At 38.4% G+C, this 25,223-nt stretch overlaps 1 protein-coding gene across 1 annotated transcript; it reads right to left on the reverse strand.

The window, feature by feature from the left end:
- Positions 1 to 322: 322 nt before the first annotated feature.
- LOC122972983 (NACHT, LRR and PYD domains-containing protein 12-like) lies at positions 323 to 24,292 on the reverse strand. Its single transcript, XM_044340428.1, has 12 exons — positions 24,247 to 24,292; positions 23,521 to 23,655; positions 19,162 to 20,941; positions 18,958 to 18,980; positions 16,046 to 16,193; positions 15,118 to 15,291; positions 10,622 to 10,786; positions 9,790 to 9,963; positions 8,264 to 8,437; positions 6,608 to 6,781; positions 3,864 to 4,037; positions 323 to 1,484 (listed from the first exon to the last, which is right to left on the reverse strand). Exons 1-12 carry the CDS (start codon positions 24,290 to 24,292, stop codon positions 1,478 to 1,480), a joined length of 3,174 nt encoding a protein of 1,057 aa, XP_044196363.1. The 3' UTR covers positions 323 to 1,477.
- Positions 24,293 to 25,223: the final 931 nt, after the last annotated feature.

The following is a 25,223-nucleotide window of genomic DNA, read 5'->3' on the forward strand; positions in this document are numbered from 1 at the left end:
CATACGGATATTTCTAACCGATAATTCACAGCTTAAGCCAATGCTTATGCTGGTGCTAATGGGGATCTTAATAAAGAAAGAAATGGAAGCTGGCTATGTGATTACTTGGAAGGTGGGGGGCATAAAAATGAAATCTAATTCAATCTCATTTAAATAATATTAAATCACTTCTTGTTTTTCACTCGTCTTCATTCAGCCATTGAATGACAAAAAACTTATTTGTCTCCACACAAATGTATCCATAATTGTTAGATGACTTACCAGGTATTCCAATAAAAAACACATGCAAGGTGTTTATTCAGTTACAAGTGAGACGATGAAATACAATCCATGAAGTTCAGTTTGAGTAACAGATACAAGTTTACAGAGGTCAAAACTCTTGGAAGTTACCGTGGCATATGACAATGTCTTCTTGGATGATATTGAATTGTGTTGCAGCAAAAATTGTCTAAATATAAGAACTAGTCCAACAATGCTGGTTCAAACACTAACAGTCGATATGAACAGGAATATGTTCATGGGCTGTAATCTCTTCTCCAATAATACAAGTTGGCAAACTCAAAGGCAGTAGACTCATTAATGCATTTACTGTAATAATGCAAATGCTTACACCAAGAGCTGAGATTGAACAAGCTGTGGAGTGAGAAAGTTTAGTCCTAAGTGCATCCAGCAGTTGGTGTAAATTCAAAAAACTGGAATAGTCAAAAGGCCCGTACATTATGTCTGTTATATAGGAAACAGGTAAGACATGGAATATAATGGAATATAATATATATATAAAATATAATATGATATATCAAAAACAACAAAAGTACAGAAATTTAGCACTAATATTGAATGACACTTGAATTTACCTGTAGCATGAGAGAAATATTATGCTGCAACACTGCATAATTACACATGGTGGTGCTACAACACAAAGCTACTGCAGTGCCTGTAATATTTACACTAGCTCAGACAGATTACACCATAATAAGTACTGTAAATTAATGGTTATAGTGCCAAAGACATGATTTCAGAAACCTTTCCAGACAAGCTCCTGGTGAAGATAATCCAGATCAGGTGCAGGTGGAGGGTGAAGGAGGTGGTTGAGTGGAGAGTCTTGGTGTGTCTGCAGGGACTGTGTAGAAGGACAGAGAAGCAGTAGAGCAGTCCAGATACACTGATGATACTCTGTCAGATCCAGAGGAACACACCAGGGTCATGGTGGACCTGGCTTTGTGTCTGACAGTGGAGCTGTTCTAAGATGAGTTCAGACTGCAGCACTGAGAGTCATCTCCACTTCTTCTTATTCCCCTGTCAGTCATTGCTGGATGAAGCTCTCCTTTCCACTCTACCTCCCAGTAACATAGTCCAGTCAGAGCCTCTCTTCACACAAGTTGCTGCTGCTGCTTCAAACTCTCTGGATCATGAGAATACAGCTGATCCTCTCTCAACACATACTCCTGGATGTACACTCACTCTCTTGCAAAGATCGTCACCATCTGATGAGAGGAGAAACCACAGAAGTCATAAATCAGTGTTCAGTGAGGAGCACTTCATCAACTGTCAGTCAGTGATGCAGCACATCCAGTATAAAGAGCAGCAGGGACTTAAGTCCTGTTCAGACAAGAAGTGAAACAGCTGTGTGGCATAGCCAGCTTCCTTTCAGCTCTCATGTTAACGTGTTGGAGTGAACACACTGAGCTCCAAGCTCACAGACCTGCAGAGACTTTGGCATCAAGTCTGTTTACTCTGCAGATTTCACTTAAGTACACAGAGGAAATAAACTGCTGAGAGTCATGAACACACCATCACTGCAGAAACAGAGACATTCACTCAGTTCACTGATGGATTTACTGTTGATACATGTGAACTGTTATAAAAGTTTAAAAGCTTCAGAGCCTCTGTGGGATTTGAAGATCTTTCCTACTATGAAATCATCACATAATGATCAGCCAGAGCTCTCATCTAAACACCTGCTGTGATTTGTGGACTTCAGCAGAGGGTCTGGTCTGTATAAAGACCACATGGTTACTAAACTTAATGATGGTTCTGTGAAATCAGAGCCAGTGATTTGCAGGCTCCAGTCAGACTGATCTTAGAGCTTTGACAAAGATGAACTGATCAATTCTTCAGTGTTGAAATCAGAGAATAAACAATTTCAGATCAGATTTGATGGTACAACATTTTGATGAATGAGGACCAATGTCTCTTTACATCTTGCAAAGCTGTCAGCTGTAATCCAGATTTATTTCCTGCATACATAAGCAGAACAACATTAATATTCACATAAACTCAGATCAGATTTAATGGTACAACATTTTGATGAATGAGAACCACTGTCTCTATACACCTTATACAAGCACAGATTATCCAGTGGGCTGATTGGGCCGGTGCCCAGGGGCCTCTGACCTCTAGGGGGCCTCTAAACTTCCACCAACTGTGGCCTCATCCTGGCTTTGCTTTTTCTTTTTTTGAAAATCAAATAAATTGATTGTGTGTGTGTTGAAATACAAATCAATCAATGCAGAGTTACTTTATTTGCAAATAAGAAAAATATTATGATTCGTTTGCTGACTGTGTCAGGTCAGGTCAGGTCAGCTGGTGACCATGGGAATTGACACAAAAGACACTTCAAACATCATGGACAACAAACATTGGAGCATGCTTTTCATAAAATAAAATTCATTGATTTAACTGCATGGCTAAATGACAACAACATAAAGGCGTGTGTCCATAAAGGGTCTTTCTCTGGCAGAAAAGTGATGGCAGGGTGCTGGGGAGCACTGGGATGACATGCTTGTGTAGTAAGAGATTTTTCTCTCACCCCACAAGCGTGTCAAGTTCATCCTAGCATCCAGCGTTCATCCCTAAGGTTACTGTTTCAAAATCAAACAATGCATTTATTATTATCAGCCTACTCACATAATAAGATCTGCCTGTCTGTTTATATCCTGTTTAAGCCTTAAAAGCTGAGTAAATCCATAGACATAGGTAGGCTATTTTATGGTATAGTATTTTATTAACTTAGTATGTTTTTCTGTATTCGTTCTGTAGTCGTTAAACTCTGTGTTGCAGGCTTGTGTGTTGAGTGTATATTACCATTTTACTAACCTATAACTGCATCTTTTAACATTTCATCAAGATCAACATAGTGATTATTGTATTTGACCTATATGTACTGTTTATTGCTGCTCCACATGTCTGCATTTATCAAAAGATGGTTGTGGTCACTATTGCTGGCTGTGTTTTGTTGCTTCATGTTGCTTGTATATGCCATTGAGCTACACTGTATGATAATGCGCTGATATTGTTCCTGCTGACCCAGGAAAGTATTGTTGCAGTCATGTGTTGTAAATCCTGTATGATAGAAGATATCTACTGGTGTTGATATTGTCCTTCAGATTGTGATCATAGGCTGTAGCCTGTCAGTGTAAATCCTGTATAAACTACAGGTGTTTCCAACAGATAGTAGCCTATGTTGAAAAACTATAATTGAAAACCTGGACTGCACATGTGTGGAGCAGTGGGGCGGTCTCCAAGATTTTGTGCCCAGGGGCCTCTGCATTCTTAATCTGTGCCTGATCTTGTAAGGCTGTCAGCTGTAGCCCAGCTTTATTTCTTGCAGACATGAACATGACAACAATAATCTTTTTCACAGCACTTCAAACATATGATCCCAACAAGCATGTGGCTGATCTGATTGGTTGACTGTTCTCTCTTTCTCTGTCTTTCTGTCACCATTCTCTTCTCAGCTTCTTTGAAGAAAGCAGTCACGGTTGGAGCTTCACAAGGAAATACTGGATCTTTGCTTTGATACTAACTGTGTTTAAAACAATACTGCTGAAACCAGCATGGACTGACTTTAGCTCTCTACTGACCTCAGAGTCTCCAGTCTAAAGTGTGGACTCTCCTTAAGGTCAGATAGTAGCTTCATGTCTGAATCCTGCAGGTTGTTTCCACTCAGTTCCAGCTCTCTCTGATGGGAGGGGTTAGACTTCAGAGCTGAGGCCAGAGAAGCACAGCTGACCACTGACAAACTGCAGTGACTCAGTCTGAAAAAAAAAGATGATGTTGATATTAATCCATTCATAATCCAATCAGATGGATCAAACAACAGAAAACAACAAAAAGCAATAACAATAATAGGACAAATGATAGATGATTGCAGAAAAGCAAGTTTATAAAAATGACATTTTAATAGCAATTTAAAAAATGTTGCAAGATGAATTTCAACAGGAAAACTATTCCAGAGTTTTGGGGCCCTGAAGGAAAAAGCACAGTCTTTAGTTTTAAGTCTAGATGGGGGGACTGTTTGCAGACTTTTTTTGTGAGACCTGAGGTTGCGTGGAGGTAAATAGGGGCACAAAACCTCACAAATGTATGCTGGAACTAGACTATATAGTGCTTTAAAATTAATGAGTAAAACCTTAGAATCAATCCTGAATCCTTAATTGAAAGCCACTGCAAAGAGGCTTAAATGAGGGTTTGTGTTCTCTTTTCTTTTAGCCATTTAATAGTCTGGCAGCAGCATTCTGTGTAACTTGAAGACGTGTGCTTTATTGTTCAGACAGGTAAAGACTGAATTACAATTATCCTTGAGAAAATGCATGAATAACTTTCTCCAAGTCAGAGAAAGATAGAAATGATCAGATTTTTGAAATTGATAAAAACAGGACTGAACTATCTTACTGACATGATAATTTAGTTAAATGGGAATGGGAAGATAACTGCTAAATTTCTGGCACTAGGCGTAACAGAGGGGACATGTTAACAAATATATCACTAAAATCTGATGTGTTTATTGATCCAAACAAGATTATTTTGTATTTTTCTTCATTGAGTTGGAGGACATTATTAGACATCCAACATTTGATTTCCATTAGACAGTTCTTTAAGGAAGTCAGACTGCTGAAGGATCCTGGTTTTACAGACTCATAAAGTTGTGTCATCAGCATAACAATGGAAAGAAATCTTATGATTGTGTATTAATCTGCTGAGTGGAAGCATGAAGATACAGAATAGAAAGGGACCTTGGACAGGGCCTTGAGGTACTCTGTAGTTCATAGGGACAGTATATGATGTGAAGTTACCAAGACTAACTGTCAACTGTCTGCTTGAGAAGTAAGAGATGAACTGCTCAAGAGTAATGTCTGCAATTCCTACAATGTCTCTAAGACAGTAAATTAAGATACTATGATCTACTGTATCAAATACAGAACTTAAATCAAGTAAAATCAGGGCTGACCCTTTATCAGCAGCAAAGAGGAGATCATCGGTCACCCTAAGAGCAATGTTGCTTTTTTTCTCGAAAACCAGATTGGAACATGGAACTGGAAAAATATTATGTTGACTCATGTGGGCAGTTAATTGTTTATATGCAATATTTTCTAAGATCTTTGACAGAAGTGGAAGTTTGGAGACTGGTCTATGATTGTTGAGTACATAAGCATCTTAACTGTTTTTAAAAGAGGTTCCACAAGAGTATTATTGAAAAAAAGATGGTACACAGCCAGTGGCTAGTGAGCTGTTGATAATGGAGAGAACAATTGGACAAATATTTGGTAGGACCTCTTTGAAGGAGTCTGGATGGGATAGCATCTAAATGACATAAGGAGCATTTAAACTCTCAGATAGTCTCCAGCAACATCTGGAGAAAGATCAACCCAAAAGAGGGGAATGAGACTGTAGGTTGGTGGGTAACATTTAAGTTACAAATCTGTAGTATAATCTGACTTCTGATATTTTCAATTCTAGCTTTAAAAAATTGTTGAAAAGTTCTCACATGCCTCTGATGAATGTTCAAGGGATTAATTATTTTTTAGAACCATTGACAACATGTTCAATAGTTCTGAAAAATACTCTGGGATTATGGTGGCTTTCAGCGATAATATTGGAAAAAGTTTTTTCATGCTGTTCTGATGGCAGAGTTGTAATTGTCTGCTGTTTCCACTTATGTTCCATTGCCCTTTATTCTCTTTATATTTTGCAAGTTTAATCATTCAACTAGAGTGAATTAAACTGATCTATTAAACTCTCAGTGGAAGTATCTGTTTTTGCACAATTGTTCAAATTCCCAAATAAACATGGCTGAGGTCGAGGAGTTTATTACATGCTGTGTGAGTGACTCCATCATTGTTATTGTGGATCATCACTATGTCAGCCTTCTACAGACATCATCCAAATGTCACCACAACATTCAGACATATTCATGTCAACAAAAATACCATATTCATACTTTAAACACCTGCACTGATCTCTTTGTGTCCATCTGTGTGTGTGTGTGTGTCCTAAAGGATCAAGATCAGTAAACAAAACTATTCACAAACCTAAAAAATATATTTCTCCTTCAGCCAGTAAACTTGATTAATTTAAAACAAATATTAGTTGAGAGAATCTTCTGTATGATGTGACTCCTTAACAAAAAATATAAACATTAATTCAAAAACTCACTTTAAGAATGAGTCATCCTTTATAACTGCCAGCTATATTTTGAACAATAAAAAAATGAAAATATGAAAAAAGAAAAAGTTACTTTATGGATGTATGTTATGTCTGCACATAAATTAAGTTAGATTGTTAAACATTAAGATCAACAATAGTAACAAAAAGTCAGTGAACTGACCTCAGAGTCTCCAGTCTACAGTGTGAACTCTCCAGAAAATCACACAGCAGCATCACTCCTGAATCCTGCAAGTTGTTTTGGTTCATCTTCAGCTCTCTCACATGGGAGGGGTTGGATTTCAGAGCTGATGCCAGAGAAGCACAACTGATCTCTGACAAATAGCAGCAATTCAATCTGAATAAAGAGTAAATGATGTAGATAAAAATTCATTTATAATCCAATCAGTAGTGTTTAGGTTTTAAATGTGTAGTTCAACATTACTGTGTCTCCATCAATGAGTTTTTATTATTGTTATTATTATTTGTTATTGTGGATCATCATAATGTCAGCCTTCTACAGACATCATCCAAATGTCACCACAACATTCAGAGATCTTCAAAACTGATTCATAATAAAATACTAACGTGTGTTCTGAAGGATCAATATCAGTAAACAAACATTATTCATTAAATCGCATTATAATTCATGTAAACCAAAAAATATTTCTCCTTCAGCAAGTAAACAGAAATTAGTTGAGAGGATCTTCTGTATACAGATGTGACCCTTTTCCAACGAGACTTGGTCAAAACCTAGTATATGGTTGGACTGTGGATGAAAAGCTAGAGGGCTTTCAATTTGAAATGACAGATACTCGAAGTGGCAACACATTGCGACCAGGACTAGGACCTTTCTCAATACACCAAGTAAATTGTCAGCTATTCAATCAGTAATGTAGCCATAATACAAACCCAAACTGTTATGTGACTTAATAAAATAAAACAAAGTTTAATATAGACTGATCTGTTCATTTTAATACATTTATATTTTACTGAAATGCGGTGATATCTGTACATATAGAGCCCCATAGGCAGCACTGTTGTTTTGTCCAGTAAAAACATGAAGCTCAACTTTACCTTCAGACAAACTAGTGTGGCAGCTACAATTGCTGTATTTTATCAGTGAGACCAACATTGATATTCTAAAAGTAATTATATCATATATCAAAATGCTACAGAGACATTAGAGCCAGCAGAAATTAACAAAGAGCTGCACAGATCAGTTCATCAGATCATGTCCACCCCAGGATGATGATGGACATTGATTGGTTGATCAACTTAGGAGTCGGGCTGCTAGCAGCTGAGATGACCAGCCAGTTTCACCTGATAGATGGCTCCTCACAAATGTGCTCCTGATATTCCCAAATAGGCATTATTTGGATAAAGTGACCACATATTGGAAATCTAAAAGGTTATTTTCTTGCCTGAAAAAATACTGAAACCTAATAAAGTTACATATTAACAGTCCTACAGCAAAAATTACAACAGCTTTTGGATTGGCTCAAAATCTCCGCCATCACTGCCAATTGGTGCAAAATGCATTCTGGGATACTTGGCTGCCCCAAGCAGCCTTCAGCCAACCAATGGTATGTCTTCCTCACTCAGTCAGTGAGTCAGTGAGTGACTTGGGGACAGACATTCAGGGCTGGCCCCGCTTTTGTGGTCCAGCCAAAAATTGTAAACATTGATTTATTTTAACAACTAACCATTTCTACAGTTTCATTAAGAATCAGACATAGTTTATAACTACAGACTAAACTTTGTACATTAAAAAATATTTAAATATGGAATAACAACTAATTTCATGGAAGTATGTTATGTATGTACTGTGTGAACTGACCCCAGGGTCCCCAGTCTACAATGTGGACTCTCCAGAAAATCACACAGCAGCTTCACTCCCGAATCCTGCAGCTTGTTGTCACTCAGCTGCAGCTCTGTCAGATGGGAGGGGTTGGATGCCAGAGCTGTGACCAGAGAAGCACAGCTGATCTCTGACAAACTGCAGTACCTCAATCTGAATAAAGAATAAATGATGTAGATAAAAAACAATTTATAATCCAATCAGGGGTGTTCAGGTTTGAAATGCTTAGTTCAACATTACTATGTCCTCATCAATGAGCTTTTCATTAAAATGAGAAGAGTAACTTTGTCATTGTGTTATTGTGGATAATCATTGTCATAACCTCTATATGCTATGTCCAATGGAGTAAATTAATCTATTCCATGTTCTTCAGTCCAATAGTGCCACCTAGTGATGCAGAGTGAAAATGCAGTTTTAGTATAGAGTTAAGTTTCACTTTTGCTTTATTAGGGGAGCATGTGGCTGGTGCTGCAGGTTACTCACATTTTCTGTGGTCCATGGTAGAAAATTTTCTTCTGTATGTTGAAGCTACTGAAGGCCATATCCGTAAATTGATATCTTAAAAGTCTTTATTCATCTATTGTGATTATGGAACATAAATATTGTTCTTTTTGTACATTATTAGAATTGCTCTTTTCTCAGTTAGCATGAAGCAAATCTGTTAGCTTAGCTTCCAGTCTGTGGCCTATGTAACCTAAATGAAAAAAATACATGCTGTTTTATGGCGTCTATACGCACTTACTCTGATTCCAATATTTCTGTGAAGATAATTTTGGTTATGAGATGATGTATGTTTTAAACGCCTTTATTCATGGAAATTTTTGTATTGATTTGTGTTTCAGTTTCACAGTGAAGTGAAGTCTCTCAGTAAAACAATGCAACCCCCTCGGTCTAAGACTTTCTGGGCATATTTGATTGTTTGGGTAGCTGATTAAACTGCCTCAACCACAGAGATGCAGGCCACCATAATCATAACATCAGCCTTCTACAGACATCATCCAAATGTCACCACAATGTTCAGACACCTATTCATGTCAACATTGATTTATAAAAAATACTAAATTCATACTTTAAACACCTGTATTGATCTTGCTGTGTTCTCATGTGTTTGTATGTGTTCTGAAGGATCAATATCAATGATCAGACATTATTCATTAAATCACATTAAAGAATATAATAAAGAAATATTTCTCCTTCAGCACTAAACTTGATAAACTTGAAACAGATATTAGTTGAGAGTATCTTTGGTAAACAGATGTGACTCTTTACCAAAAATTATAAACGTTAATTTACTTTAACAACTAACAGTGAACATTCTCTACAGTTCCTTTAAGAAACAGTCTTCTTTTATAACTCCAGACTAAACTTTGCAAAGTAATATATATATATATATATATGGAAAAATTAATAATGACTTACTGGATGTAAGTTATGTATTTACATAAACTAGGTTCATTTGTTAAACATTAAAATAAACAATAGTAACAGACAGTCAGTGAACTGACCCCAGAGTCTCCAGTCTACAGTGTGGATTCTCCAGAAAATCACACAGCAGCTTCACTCCTGAATCCTGAAGCTCGTTGTTGTTCATATACAGCTCTCTCAGATGGAAGGGGTTGGACTTCAGAGCTGATGCCAGAGAAGCACAACTGATCTCTGACAAATTGCAGTAATTCAATCTGAATAAAGAGTTAATGATGTAGATAAAAATCCATTTATATTCCAATCAGTAGTGTTTAGGTTTTAAATGGGTAGTTCAACATCACTATGCCCCAATCAATGAGCTTTTCCCTAAAATGAGTAGAGTAACTTTGCCACTGTGTTATTGCTGATTATCATAATGTCAATCTTTTACAGACATCATCCAAATGTATCCATCCACAACATTAAAACACCTATCCATGTCAACACAGATTCATAAAAATACTTTTGACACTTGCATTGATCTCTCCCTTTCTGTCCCTTTGTGTGTGTGTGTGTTCTGAAGGATCAATATGAATGCTCAGCCAATATTCACTAAACACATTAAAGAATATAGAAATATGTATCTTTCCACAAGTTAACTTGATCAATTTAAAACATATTAGTTGAGAGGATCTTCTGTGTACAGATATGACTCAACCAAAAATTATAAACATTTATTTAACAGTGGACATTTTCTACAATCTTCTTTAAGAATCAGTCATCTTTTCTAACTACAGACTAAACTTTGTACAGTTAAAAAAATTGAATATAGAAAAATAATTAACTTTGTGGATGTGAGTTATGTATGTACATAAATTATGTTCAGTTGTTAAACATTACGATCAACAATAGTAACAGAGTCAGTGGACTGACCTCAGAGTCCTCAGTCTACAGTGTGGACTCTCCAGAAAGTCACACAATTGCTTCACTCCTGAATCCTGCAGCTTGTTATCACTCAGCTGCAGATCTTTCAGATGGGAGGGGTTGGACTTCAGAGCTGAAGCACAGCTGATCTCTGACAAACTGCAGCGCCACAATCTGAATAAAGAATGAATGATGTAGATAAAAATCCATTTATAATCCAATCAGATGTGTTCAGCTTTTAAATGTGTAGTTCAACATTACCATGTCATCATCAACCAGTGTTTACATTCACTGTAGTAACTTGCTTACTGTAAATCCTTGAGTACATGCAGCAGGTCAATAATCACATTTCTGTCCTAAGCCTGACCTTATTCTAGAGGTGTGGCTCACTGATTTGAACTGTATTGGTGAGAAGAGAACAGAGCTTTTCCTCACAACGGGAAAGTGTCTGAATTTAACAAATATTTAAATGTTCATGCTGGAAAACAACTTATTTAGACATCTACAGGCTGCTTTGTGTTAGTTTCAGTTTTATTTGGACTTTAGATGGATTTATTTTAAATACAAGGATGCATCACTTTGTGTAATGTTCTCTGCTTCCATCCAGCTGCTCTGTTACTTTCTCTGTCTGCAGTCTATTGTTCTGCACATGCTCACATGTAAAAAGCTGATATATGAGAGAGAGTTCTGCAGGAGAAATCTACCTGTGGAAACCATGTTTCTCTAATCCTCAACCCCGATTACAGAAACCAGGTTTCCTGTTTGTTGTTGTGTACATAAAACTCCATTTATAATTCAATCAGACGTGTTCAGGTTTTAAATTTGTAGTTCAACATTACTATGTCCTCATCAATAAGCTTTTCCCTAAAATGAGTAGAGTGATTTTGTCATGATGTTGTTGTGGATCATCATAATGTCAGCCTTCAACAGACATCATCCGAATGACATCACAAAATTCAGACACATATTCATGTCAACACTGAGTCAAAATTGATATCTCTGTGTTCCTCTGTGTGTGTGTGAGTTCTGAAGGATCAATACCAATGATCAGACGTTATTCATCAAAACACATTAAAATTAACATAACCCAAAAAATATTTGATCTCCTTCAAGATCTTGAAGGAGATCATATTGATCTTGATCAATTTGAAACAGATATTAGTTGAGATGATCTTCTGTGCACAGATGTGACTCTATCAAAAATTATAAATATTAATTTAATTTAATGACTAAAATTGTCTAGAGTTTCTTTAAGATTCAGTGATCCTTTATAACTTCAGACTAAATTTTGTACTGTAAAAAAAAGAAATACAGAAAACAGAAATATAACTTCATGGATGCAAGCTATGTATGTACATAAATTAGGTTTATTTGTTAAACATTAAGATCATGAAGAAGCTGGTGGCACCCGTGTTAGCAGTGGCTGCATTGGTTCATGATAAAAACACCAATAATGAATTTGTTAGTGTCCAGAGTTGCGCGGAGAGACTGATTTACAACCGTCAAAGTATGTTGTTACTGCATACGGTCAGCGAAACACAAACTCTTGACCCAAACACCATGGATTTACTAAAAGGCTTGCTACGTTCAGCGGGAGAGGCCTGCACAGCACCAGCACCTACCACCAGCGCTACCTGCTTTCGAAGGAAGCAGAGGCAGTGTATGCATAATCAGAAGCAGGGCACCCATGGCGGAGCTAGCGCCAAGGTAAAAGCTAACCTATGCCAAACACCGCTACCATTGATACTGCTGGCCTCCGCTCATTGGAAAATAAACTGGACTATCTCAGGTTGGACCTAACAACAAAACAGGAGGTGAGAGACTGCTGTGCCCTGATTTTCACTGAGACCTGGCTGAATGACTCAGTCACAGAGGATGCCATTACCATGGAGGGGCTAACTACTTTCCATGCAGACAGGAGTGTGGCTCTCAGTGGCAAAACCCGTGGTGGGGGTGTGTGCATTTACATCAATAACAGATGGTGCAGGAACGCGTACAGGATCTATTTACCCTGTTCCCCGGACATTGAGCTTCTGACAGTTAAGTGCCATCCCTTTTATCTTCCAAGGGAGTTCTCTGTCATAGTCATAACTGCTGTTTACATACCTCTGTATGCAGACACAAAGGCAGCTTTGAATATCCTCTACAGCCCCATAAATGATCAGCAAACCACTCACCCTTACACCTGGGACACACTGGATGCGTGAACTTCAGCAGTGCGTGTGCGTCGCTGAACTGCTGCATCTCGCACGCTTGCAGCGTCCACACAAGAAGCGTGTTGAAAGGTGAGGGTCTGGCTGGAGGGAGCCATGTCAGCACTACAGGACTGTTTTGACTGTACTGACTGGTCTGTCTTCAGAGAGGCTACCACAAAAGATCAGATCACAGATGTCAGTGAGTACCCTGAGGCTGTCTCAGGCTACATTCAAAAATGTATGGGCAAATCAGAAATCATGGATGACCACTGAGGTTCAAGCCCAGCTGAAAGCAAGAAATTCAGCTTTTAAATCTGGTGATGCAACTGCCCTTAAGTCTGCGAGAACCAATCTGAATAAGGCCATCAGAATGGCAAAAAGAGCCCACAGACAAAAGATCCAGAGTCACTTTCAAGACCATAGAGACACTAAGAGACTGTGGCAGGGTATCCAATCTGTTACAGATTACAGGTCTGCCCCCCGGGACTGTGATGACAGCACTGACTTCCTAAACCACCTAAACAATTATTTTGGCAGGTTTGAAGCACTTAACGATACACCAGCAATGGAAGCCACTCCACACCACAATGACCAGGTGCTACATCTGGACCCAGCTGATGTCCAATGGACCCTGAGGAAGATCAACCAATGGAAAGCTGCAGGTCCTAACATGATACCATGGTGCGTGCTCAAGGGGTGTGCGGATCAGCTGACTCATGTCCTAACAGACATAATTAACATCTCCCTGAGTCAAGCCACCATACCATCATGCTTCAAACGCTCAGCCCAATCCCAGTTCCCAAAAAACCCAGTTACTAGTCTAAATGACTATCGACCGGGAGCACTCACTCCCATAATAATGAAGTGTTTTGAAAGACTAGTCAAGGATCACATCACATCTGTCCTTTCCCCCTCACTTTACCCACTTCAATTTGCCTACCACCCAAATCGTTCCACTGAGGATGCTATATCCACTGCACTTCATCTGAGCCTGGAACACCTAGGGAAAAAGAACACACATGTATGGATGTTGTTTGTCAATTTTAGCTCGGCATTCAATACCATAATCCCCCAGCATCTGGTGAACAAACTGGGCCCACTTGGGCTAAACAATCCACTGTGCAACTGGATCTTGGACTTTCTCTCAGACAGGCCTCAATTTGTACGAGCAGGTAACAACACTTCATCCACCATCTCACTGAGCACTGGATCTCCGCAGAGATGTGTCCTGAGCCCCTTACTGTTCACCCTGATGACCCAAAGGTGAAACTCTTTGTAGACTGGTACAGGAACAACCTTGTACTGAACGCTGAAAAAACCAAGGAGATGGTGATTGACTTCAGGAGGAAACAGCCCATGCATACTCCAATCGTCATCAATGGAACTGCTGTGGAGACTGTACAGAACACTAAGTTCCTGGGGGTTCATGTGGCCAATAACATGTCCTGGTCCCTGCACACCTCCTCTCTGGTGAAAATGGCTCACCAGTGTCTACATTTCCTGTGGAGGCTGAAGAGGGCTCATCTCAATCCATCCATCTTCACCACCTTCTACAGGGGCACCATTGAGAGTGTTTTGACCAGCAGTATCTATCTCTCTCTGGCATGAGAACTCTAACACCTCAGACAGAAAGACCCTGAGGAGAGTGGTGAGGACAGCAGAAAGGACTATTGGGGTCACACTGCCACCTATGGAGGATCTGGCCCAAAAACGCCTACTGGCTAAAGCAACCAGCATCCTGAGAGACTCCACTCACCCCTGCAACAGACTGTTCTTCCTCTTGCCTTCAGGCAGGAGGTACAGCAGCCTGTGTAGCAGCACTGTCAGGTTTAGTAAAAGCTTCTACTCAGCTGTTATCAGACTGCTCAACAAAATAACACACCGCTGACTGTGCTTTTGTGTTTTTTAGTCTTTTTCTCTCATCCGCAGCCTGGCAGCTACTATGCAAATATGCAATATTATTTATTTATGTATGTGCGATATAATATACAATCATATGTGCAACAACTCTCCCCCTTTTTTCATGTTTACATTCCTTACACCTCACACCTGTGCAATGTCCAGAAATTATTTATTATTCAGTTATGTTTTTTATTTTTTGGGGGTGGGGGGGGGTTAGATATATTTATTTATAGAGCTCTCTTTTTATATACTGTTTTTCTTTTTATTTATCTGTGTTTTTAATGTTTTTAATGGTACAATGCTCGTAATTTTGTTCTGCTTTGCATCACTGATGTTTTGCTGAATGACAATAAAAGGATCTTGAATCTTAAATCTTGAATCAACAATAGTAACAGTTAGTGAACTGACCCCAGAGTCTCCAGTCTACAGTCTGGACTCTCCAGAAAATCACACAGCAGGCTCACTCCTGAATCCTGCAGCTTGTTGCAGTTCAGCTCCAGCTCTCTTAGATGGGAGGGGTTGGACTTCAGAGCTGAGGCCAGAGAAGCACAGCTGATCTCTGACAGACCGCAGTCCCTCAGTCTGAATAAAGATTAAATGATGTAGATAAAAATCAATTTATAATCTAATCAGATGTGTTCAGGTTTTAAATGTGGAGCTTCTCTCTAAAATGAATGACTTTGTCATTGTGTTATTGCTGATCATCATAATGCCAGTCTTCTACAGACATCATGCAAATGTCACCACAACATTCAGACACATATTCATGTCAACATTGATTCATAAAATGCTGCTGAACTCAGCTAAGTCTGTAATTAGTGAGGATCAATATGAAATCTGACGTTAGACTAAAAACCTGTTCATTATTTATTACATGACCTCCTTCTTTCTGTATTTGGTAGTTTAGTAAGTATGTGCACTTAAAACACATGATTGGTGGCAGTAATCATTTTTCCTGTCCACACTTACTGTGAAGAGGTCTCTTCCTTACACAGCTACATTCTGTGGGAAATGAGTTCATAGGTTCAGCTGAAGCTTATATGAGGCTTTGACAGTGGTAGACACCCACTTGATTTGTCTAATTCAAAGTTACAGATTATTTAGTACAAAATTACCACTTTGACTTTGTTGAAGCCACATATTAGTTTAAACTGGAAATCATTTTTACACAAAACAAGATTGTGGATTTTGAATTCCTGAAAAAAAAATTTAATTCTACAGATTTGTGCTCAGGCAAATCCCAAAAATATATGAACCAAACATTTGAAACTTCAGTGAATGATTTGAATTGAATGTATTGAAAAAAAATCAACAAAGCTACTGCCAGTGAACTAACCTCAGAGTCTCCAGTTTACAGTGTGCATTCTTCAGTCCAGCACACAGCGCCATCACTGCTGAAACCTGCAGTCTGTTGAGACTGAGGTCCAGCTCTCTCAGATAGGAGTTGGACTTTAGAGCTGAGGCTACAATTTCACAGTGAGACTCTGAGATTCCACAGTTAGAAAGTCTGTCATGACACACATATTACAACATATGTTATGATGAAAGAGGACAATATATTAACTTAATGGATTTGATGATTAAGTTTAACAGTTTGACATTCCCTATCATGAATAACATTTGCTCTTAACATCAGTTGTTCAGCTAATCTTTTTAAAACATTTTCTGGGACACTTTGTTCCTTTAGTGGAAAGCAACAGCTGAGAGATAACAGGAACAATAAAGAGAGGAAGTGAATGACCTGCAACAAAAGTCTGCCGCTGGAATCAAACCTCAGACTTTGTGGTTATATGTCATGCATCTTTCAGCTGAAATACACAAGGCACAGACGTGGCATGTCACGTAGGCGAGGCAGAGTGGAATTTTCTACCTGCTACACCAACTCCGTCTCCGTCACTGCATGGATGTTGAATTTTGCCAAGTGATAATGCAGTTGGTTACACAGGGTTTGGAAGTGTAGGCTATATTAACTGGTACTGAATTAATTAGATCATTTTAACTACAAGATCATGAATACACATTTGCATTGCATTGCCTCTGGTACAATGAGGTATTCATTCTAACCACTTTTAAACAGTTTGTACTAATTTTTTACAGAGTTCTATGCAGTTTTTCCTGTTGGAGGACAGTGTAGCCACTTGTAGAGAAAAAAAAATAGACTGGCCATGTAAAAATAGAGATGAGTCACGCAACACCCCCATGGGTATGCATGGCTTCTGTGGTCAGTGTAGCAGCTTCAGGTGATTATAATGATGCTCTGATGTGGCCATGCTGTGGCAGATGTGTCATGCCATGTCCGTGCCTGGTCTATTTTGGCTGTTAACCAGTCACTTACCAGAGCACTCCTAGTTTAGCTAATTATATCTTACTGTGCTTGAATTAAACAATGACTCTTATCACTCTCTCTCATACCTGCAGACTTTTAATCTTTGTTTTGCTTTAATCTTGCAGATGAAGGGAGAAAAAATTGAGTTACATTGAGGCTTCCATAATGTGCACATTTGGTAAGTGTGATCTGATTCGATGTCTGTATCCAGTTAGCATGATGCCATCCTGATTAGAAAACCATTTTCACTGTTCACTGTTTTAATTTGACTCCAGGATATTTTTACTTAGATCAATTCAATGAACAGCTACAGTTTAGAAAAATCACCTCTCTTTGCTAGCGACCTGCTGCTGTCAGGTAAACATCTATAATCAGGAAAACTTAGTGACTGTTGACATACACAAATCAAAAAAATGGCTTGTCAATATTAGAACTGTACATAATTAAAAATAATGTAATTAAATATTTATATGTGGATGACAGATGACTACATGATGTTTAGTTGTCAACATTCTCTTCTGACAATCTGAAAAACTGATTCAGATCTCTTTAAACAGTCTGAATTCTACTATTCTGCTCTTTTATATTTATCAGACCTCTGTGCATTTTCTTCTACTACTTTTCTCTACACTAACGAAAAAAAAACACCAGAGAGTTTCTTTCTGTGACGAACAGAATGTAAGAAAGACTTAAAACAAGACCATGTAATTCGACTTCCCTTTTTAAAATAAAAGGAATGAGAATGAGAAATAAAAGGCACCATTGCTTGGTTCAACACACTCAGGTTTTTAATGGTATTTCATTTGTTTCAAAACCCGCACACATAAAAACCAGATGTGTGCATATGATATAAGCACATATAAATAAATTTAAAAAAAATATTGCCCTTTTTCTATTTTCATAAGAAAAATAAATGTTTCACACAAATGGGTTTAAACAGCATTATGGCTTTTTCCACAATGGCTAACACTTTTTTTCAAGTGCAAGTGGTGAAAAATGGAGAATCAGCCACTACATATCATTATTTATGTTTCTTATGCAACTGCCCATCTTTGTCTGTGTCAGTGATCAAACCAAACAGCCAATCAAAGGTCATGGTCAGTATTCTAAGTGAACAATCAAAGGAGTGGACTGTTTATTCCATCCCCATCTCCAAAGTGTTGAAAGTCAACTTGACAAGCGAACGTGTGTTGAGCAGTTGCAAGTGCATAGGGAGGGTCGAGCTCACAGTTGCCACAGCCCCGTGCTCACAGGACCACATTTGTGCATGTGGAGCAGAAATGCTGTCTTGTGAGGATGGTTTTTCCATTCAGGGATACTGTTCTGGGTGCTCATATCACGTGTATGCACCTGTTTTTTATGTGTGTGGGTTTTGAAACTAATTAAGTGCCATTCGTTTTGTCTTGTATGACCAGTAGCTTACGGAGGCTAATGTTGGTTAATGTTAGCAAACTTCAGATATTGTTGTTTAACTGATATTACTGAATCCGTTTGCTGATTAGCTAATCCTTCATGCTCGCTATTAAATGGTTCAGAAGTAATTAAGAAAAAAGTGATTAAAGCAATTTTCTCTGTCTCCAAAAATCGCCTTTGGAAAATGATACACATCTTATTTTAAACTCTTAATCATAGTGGTAAAAAACAGCCTGTCTTATTATATATTATTTGCAGAACCTAGTCATGTAATAACTTAACTGCATTCACTTATGAATGTAAAATACTGATATATGTTGTGATAAAATGCTGCTGTGATTAAACCTCAACCACAACCTCTAAAGTCCTTCATTTCTTTTACCAGGTTTGAGTGATGCCTCCATCACCCAATAGAAGATAAATAGAAGAAAAAATGGTAAAATCCAATAATTAATAAAAATAAATAGAATAACTATGTCCATTAACTTAATCGCTATAAAAACAACCACTTGAAAAATCAACATTATTTGTACTCACAGCATTTGAAACAGCTCAAGAACATCTATGCCTACATAAAACTAACATAGTATTTCAGCTATAAACAAGTAGAGCACTATTTTAGCAATAATAAGAATTTTTATATTTGATTTATATTTGAAGAATTAAACTACTTATCTAAACTGATTTATAATGTTAATCACATCTGGACTTACCGAGCCTTTCTGCAGTTCCTCACAGCTAGGATGAGTCTCTGTCTTCCCTCAAGCGATGCCTTAAATTTCCTCAGGTCCAACTCTTCTAGAACCTTCTCTGACATCTGCAGCATGGAGGCCAGAGCTGAGCAGTGGATCTCAGAGAGTTTCTTTGATTTGCTCTCTGACTTCAGAAACTCTTGGATCTCCTGATGTACTGAGCAGTCGTTCATCTCTGTCAGACAGTGGAAGATGTTGATGCTTCTGTCAGGAGAGATTTTGGTCTTCTTCTTTTTCAGCTTGTTGATGGTTCTCTTGATGATTCCTGGACTGTTCTCTTTCCAACCCAGCAGGCCTCCTAAGAGACTCTGGTTGGACTCCATAGAGAGGCCATGAAGGAAGCGAACAAACAAGTCAAGATGGCCACTTTCACTTCTGAGAGATTTATCCATGGCTCCCATCAGGAAGACATCCAGGGATAAGTCACTGTGTTTTTTTCCCAGGAAGTCCACCAGTACCTCTGTGTTGCTGTTGGTGTAACAATTGTACATATAGACTGCAGCCAGAAACTCCTGAACGCTCAAATGAAGAAAGCTGTAGACTGTTTTTTTGAAAATCACATTCTCTCTTTTGAAGATCTTTGTACAAAATCCTGACAACACCGATGCCTCTGTGAGACCACATTGCTCGAAGTCTTTTTGGCAGAACATGTTTTCTTTCTCCAGTTGCTCAAACGCCAGCCTCCCCAGCTTCAGCAGAACTTCCCTGTCAGCCTCCATCAGCTTCTGTGGAGTCATCTCGTGTCCCTCATCATAGCTGTGCATCTTCCTCTTTGTCTGAACCAGCAAGAAGACAGAGTACAGGTCAGTAACGGTCTTGGGCATCTCTCCTCTCTGGTCTGTGGTCAACATGTCCTCCAGAACTCTAGCAATGATCCAGCAGAAGACTGGGATGTGACACATGATTTGGAGGCTCTTGGATGTCTTGATTTGTGAGATGATTCTACTTGACAGCTCTTTATCACTGAATCTCCTCCTAAAGTATTCGTCCTTCTCAGTGTCAGTGAAGCCTTGTACTTCTGTTACCCTGTCCACATATCTCATAGGGATCTGATTGGCTGCTTCGGGTCGGGAAGTTATCCAGATGAGAGCCAAAGGAAGCAGATTCCCCTCAATGAGGTTTGTCAACAGCACACTGACTGATGACTTCTGTGTGACATCAGACACAACCTTCCTGTTCTTGAAATCCAATGAAAGTCTGCTTTCATCCAGGCCATCAAAGATGAACAAAACTTTACAGTCAGCGAGCTTCTCTGCTGTGACCTTCTGTAATGTTGGATGGAAATCATGGATCAGCATTAGAAGACTGTACTGCTCATCTTTGATCAAGTTCAGCTCCCTGAACGAGAGCAGGATCACCAGACTGATATCTTGGTTTTCCAAGCCCTCTGCCCAGTCCAGAGTGAACTTCTGCACTGAGAAGGTTTTTCCAACGCCAGTGATGCCGTTTGTCAGAACGACTTTGATGATGCATTTCTGTTGGTCAGGTAAGACTTCAAAGATGTCGTGGCATTTGATTGGAGTGTCAGGGAGGGTCTCCATCTTGGAAGCTGTCTCAGACTGCCTCACCTCATGTTGGGTATTAACCTCTTTACTCTTTCCCTCTGTGATGTAGAGCTCAGTGTAGACACTGTTGAGGAAGGTTTCATTTCCTGCTTCATCAGCTCCTTCAGTCACATGTTGACATCTCCTCCTCAGACTGAACTTATATACATCTAAAACCTCCTGCAGATCAATTTCTGCTGAAAGAGATGAAAAATATATTTGAACATCTATTAATGTGTTTACGTACTTGTGCTTACGTAATTGGGTTACTCAGAGAAACCAGGTTAATGGGGAATGTGTTAATATGCAGAGTACTGGTTACTAAAATCTGTGTGTATAAGCAACAAATCAGTGATCAGATTTCTCCTCTACACTGACTTTATTTCTGAAGCATGCCAGATAGATGTACCTAAAATACATCTTTTTGCTTTCATAAATACAACCCCTGAGAATTCTGTAACATTATCTGAAGGCTGCATGACAATCCAAATCCAGAAGTGGATCTTTGATTCATTATTAGAGCAATAAGGTGGTAAACGAAACATCAATATTTAATGGGCAGTCTGGCCTGAATTGAACAGGAGAAAATGGGTTGTTCTGTTTCCCCTTTACCACCACAAGTCTAAAGCTGAACAAATGCTGTGGAAAAGGACAGATTCTTTGAATGTTTATTTACATTCTCTCTGTTTCTGTCTCAGCACATCATGCTATGGACCAGTGTTAAAGAAAGGTATTTAAATATGCTAATTTCTAGATAAGTCACACACTCTATTGCTTTAAAATGTAATTTCTTTCTGAACTTGAATAAAATTACTGTCTAAACTGTGTTTCACAATGCAAACGTACACAGTGTCTGTATAAAGTAAAAATGTGCTGCGGTTATCCATGGACCCAGAGAATTTGAGTGCTTTTTTCTAGTGCCACAATCAGGTGAAAGATTAGACTAATATACAACATATTATGTAATATTATATTTCCCTGAAATTTGCTGAACACATTCATGATCACCAGATCATGAACACCTTTGATTTTCATCTAAAGCCACCCTCAGGACAAACCTTACATGTTTAGCTCCATTGCTGGTAAGACTCTAAGAACAGATAAACTATTAGAGTGTTTGTTCGCCTTGTGGCTGTAATGAACTCTGCAGCCTGTAGGGGACACTAAAAGGAGTCTTATCGTAACCCTCCTATGAAGTCAAAATGGCATTACAATGCATTATGTTCATAAAAGAACACAGAAAGAACATGAAAGAAAACGCATATATGTATCTTTAAAGACCTTTGCCTTGTTTAGAAGTCGTTCTTACCGTAATTACACTACTTTAGGCGCAACGAAATTCAGACAGCAGCAGTACTGCAGTCAGGATTTTGAAGTATCTTGTTAATTCAGAAACATTTATTTTTTTCATGAAAACTTTTCTCAGAATTCTGAGATAATTATCGTGTTAATTCAGAAAAACAGGGCAATTGTTTTTCTCAACTGAATGCATTACGTTTCTGTACATTAAAGAACATGTTTGAACAAAAAAATGTACCCCAAGACTAAAGTTAAAGTGGATTTACGAAGTGTCCATTAAGTTTGTTTTTATTCCATTACTTCACTCACTGCAGTGGAACAAACTGCCTTGTTTTGCACAAACTGTCAGCACAACAACATTTTACATTATCACTCCATGTCTTTGGACATTTGAACACAAGGCGAAAATCCAAACTCAACGCAGAAATTACTGAGATTCAAACTGAAGACCTTCTTGCAGTGAGGCAACACATCATCTTTCCCAAAATTCAAAATAGATAAGTGCAAAGCAGAAGAAAATACAAGCAAATTCTAAAAATGTTGTTATATTTTCCCAGAGTGCAAGATGATGTCTTCAAATGTCACGTTTTGTCTGACCAACAGACCAAAACACCAAAATATTGATCTCACGATGATATATAACAGAGAAAAACAAGAAATGGTTCTCTCCAAAAGTACCAAAATCCACCTACCAGCACCTCTAAAGCTTAGCGATTAACATGTTATGTCATTTCTTTAATGTGGACAAAAACTGTGTAAAAACAACGATCTCCCACTATATGGGGAGTTTTAAGATTTTATGTTAAGATAAGCTAAGCTAACTGGCTGCTGGCTGTAGCTTTATGTTTACTGTACAGACATAAGAGACATATATATCAGAACATCTAATTCTCTGTCAGACAGCAAATAAGCATATATTACAAAATGTCAAACCTTTGCTTTAAAGATTTTGTGCTCACATTGGTTCCTAATACACAGTGCAAATGAATGTTTGAAATCTCCAAGACCAGCTTGACACTGACATTGGGGCTTTGACAAAGATGGACACCTGATACTTTTTAAGGCTGTGTTCAGACCTTCAGACATTAGCTCTTTATTAAAAAACACAGCCTTGTCATTCATGAATGGAGGCAATCTGGCAACACAGTGAGCTCCAGAAACACAACGCAGGCTAGTCCAGCAAAAAAGTTGAACCTAGCTCAACTTTTGCTGCAATGAAACGTGACGTTATCCAGGTAGAGGTTGTGTTGACAAATCACATACAGTACATGCAAACACACATTCCTGGTGGATTCCTTTGTAACGTGAATGCTGTATCTAAATGTGATGAAAGTCAGGGGAAATAAAAAGGACTCACTTTGGGGCTGCAGAGCACCACCAATGTCTGCAGTGATGTGGTTTGATACTTTGAAAAGAAGAAAAACATCAGAAGAGCCCAAATCCAATTTACATTTACTCACTCCATTTATATATTTACCTTTGGCATCTTGGGACGTTGCGATATTTATTTTGCCAATGTTAGAGTTGAAGATGGAAGGAGCGATGACAATGCCTCCACTCTGACTGGAGATGCTGGGAGAGTAACGCTGAACTACAGCTTGACTAGAGGGAACTGAAAGTCCACAAAGTTACAAAAACACAGTAAATGAAAAAATGAGTTACAAAATCAAGACATTTCTGGGGATTTTTAAGTAACTTATTTGTGAACTGAACCATCAGACCTTTTATTTGTAGTATTTTAACTGAACTCTTCCTTTGTACCTTTGCACTCTTAATGATTATGATTCTGAGTCCAATTCCCTGCCAATGGGACATCATCCAGCAAGAAGCTGTGCTGACAAATCACATACATGCAAACACACATTCCTGGTCCGATTCCTTTGTAACGTGAATGTCGTATTTAAATGCTTTACCTCGCTATTGTCACAACAAAATATAAAATAGTTTCTACAATCATAACTTTCTAAGATGTAAATCCTGTCTGAATATTACAAACCACTGTGCAGCATTTTGGCATCTGATAAACCTTCATATGCATGATTGGACAACGCAGCCACCTGTGTTGTTTTAACTCAGGGCTGTTTTCACTCTGCTGGTGCTTGGTCAGAAACAGACTTCAAAGGGATCCACAGACACAATCTCAACTAGTTGTATATTTCACGTCACAATCGCACTTTGAACTAGTCATAGTCCCAACACTCACATCCTTCATGTCTGTCAGGTATAGCACTGTTTTGTCTGTCCTCCATCCTGTAGGAATAAATACAAACACAGTAGTTACCTGGACTGTCTTTTGAAGAAGGTTCAAATAATCAGACTCTATCTCTTCACCAAAGATAAATCTGGTGATTCCACACAACCACCAAGCTGTTAATCATCATCTGGATTTTCCAATCCAGCTATGATTTAATTTACGAATAATCTGGATTTGAGTATGAATGTGCTTTTGTGTCTTTATTATGCAATCAAACAGAATTGGTTTGGTTAATCAAAAAGTAGATTTAAGAGCAAAACTATCAACACTGCAATCAAAAAATGTTTTATTACAAATAAAATAAATTTAATGTGATTAAAATACAAATCAAAAACTTTTGTAAATCCAAAAGCTTTGTTTGCATATCCAAAAGTTTTGCTTGCTGTTTAGCTGAATCTCGTGAGCGGCACCTTCACTGAAATATGTAAGACATCAGGTAGTACAGGTAGTTAACAAGAGAGAGAGTTTTGAAGTCCATGGAGAAGACAGAGAATCAATGCACAGGTATGTTTACACATAATTTCTATCTTACTAATAGCAAGAATGTTATGTTTGAGCTGGTGTATGTAGATTGCTTTTGTTTATTGATCTTTGATGTTGTAAGGGTTTAAAAAATACATATTATTATGTCAGCCTGTAGCTGCTAGCTTAGCTCAATAATCTAGTCACTAACTCATCATGGGGACTGCCCATTGGTCCAAAGGCACGAAACCCCAGTAGTTCAAAACATGTCCCATTGGACCAAAAGCCCATAGTCCGCATGCCTGCCTATTGATTTTCTGTCCTCTCCACTTCTGCTGTGTCTTCTCCATGGATTCTCTTCTTCATGGAAACTCCCTCTCTCATTTACTAACTGTGGATGTTGCCAAGCTGTCACTCTGATTGAGACTGGCTAATAGAGACATGTCTTACATCTTTCAGCGTCT

The sequence above is a fragment of the Thunnus albacares genome, chromosome 21 (assembly GCF_914725855.1).
Source record: "Thunnus albacares chromosome 21, fThuAlb1.1, whole genome shotgun sequence".
In the NCBI taxonomy this organism is placed as follows: Eukaryota; Metazoa; Chordata; class Actinopteri; order Scombriformes; family Scombridae; genus Thunnus; species Thunnus albacares.

Bases quoted from the DNA above. Each gene is read 5' to 3' on its own strand.
- LOC122972983 (XM_044340428.1), bottom strand. From the start codon at position 24,292: ATGGAGGACAGACAAAACAGTGCTATACCTGACAGACATGAAGGAT. The intron at 23,656-24,246 runs GTGAGTGTTGGG...GTGGACTTTCAG, and splicing joins ACCTGACAGACATGAAGGAT to TTCCCTCTAGTCAAGCTGTA. The intron at 16,194-18,957 runs GTGGTTGTTTTT...GTGGAATCTCAG, and splicing joins AAATAATGTTGATTTTTCAA to AGTCTCACTGTGAAATTGTA.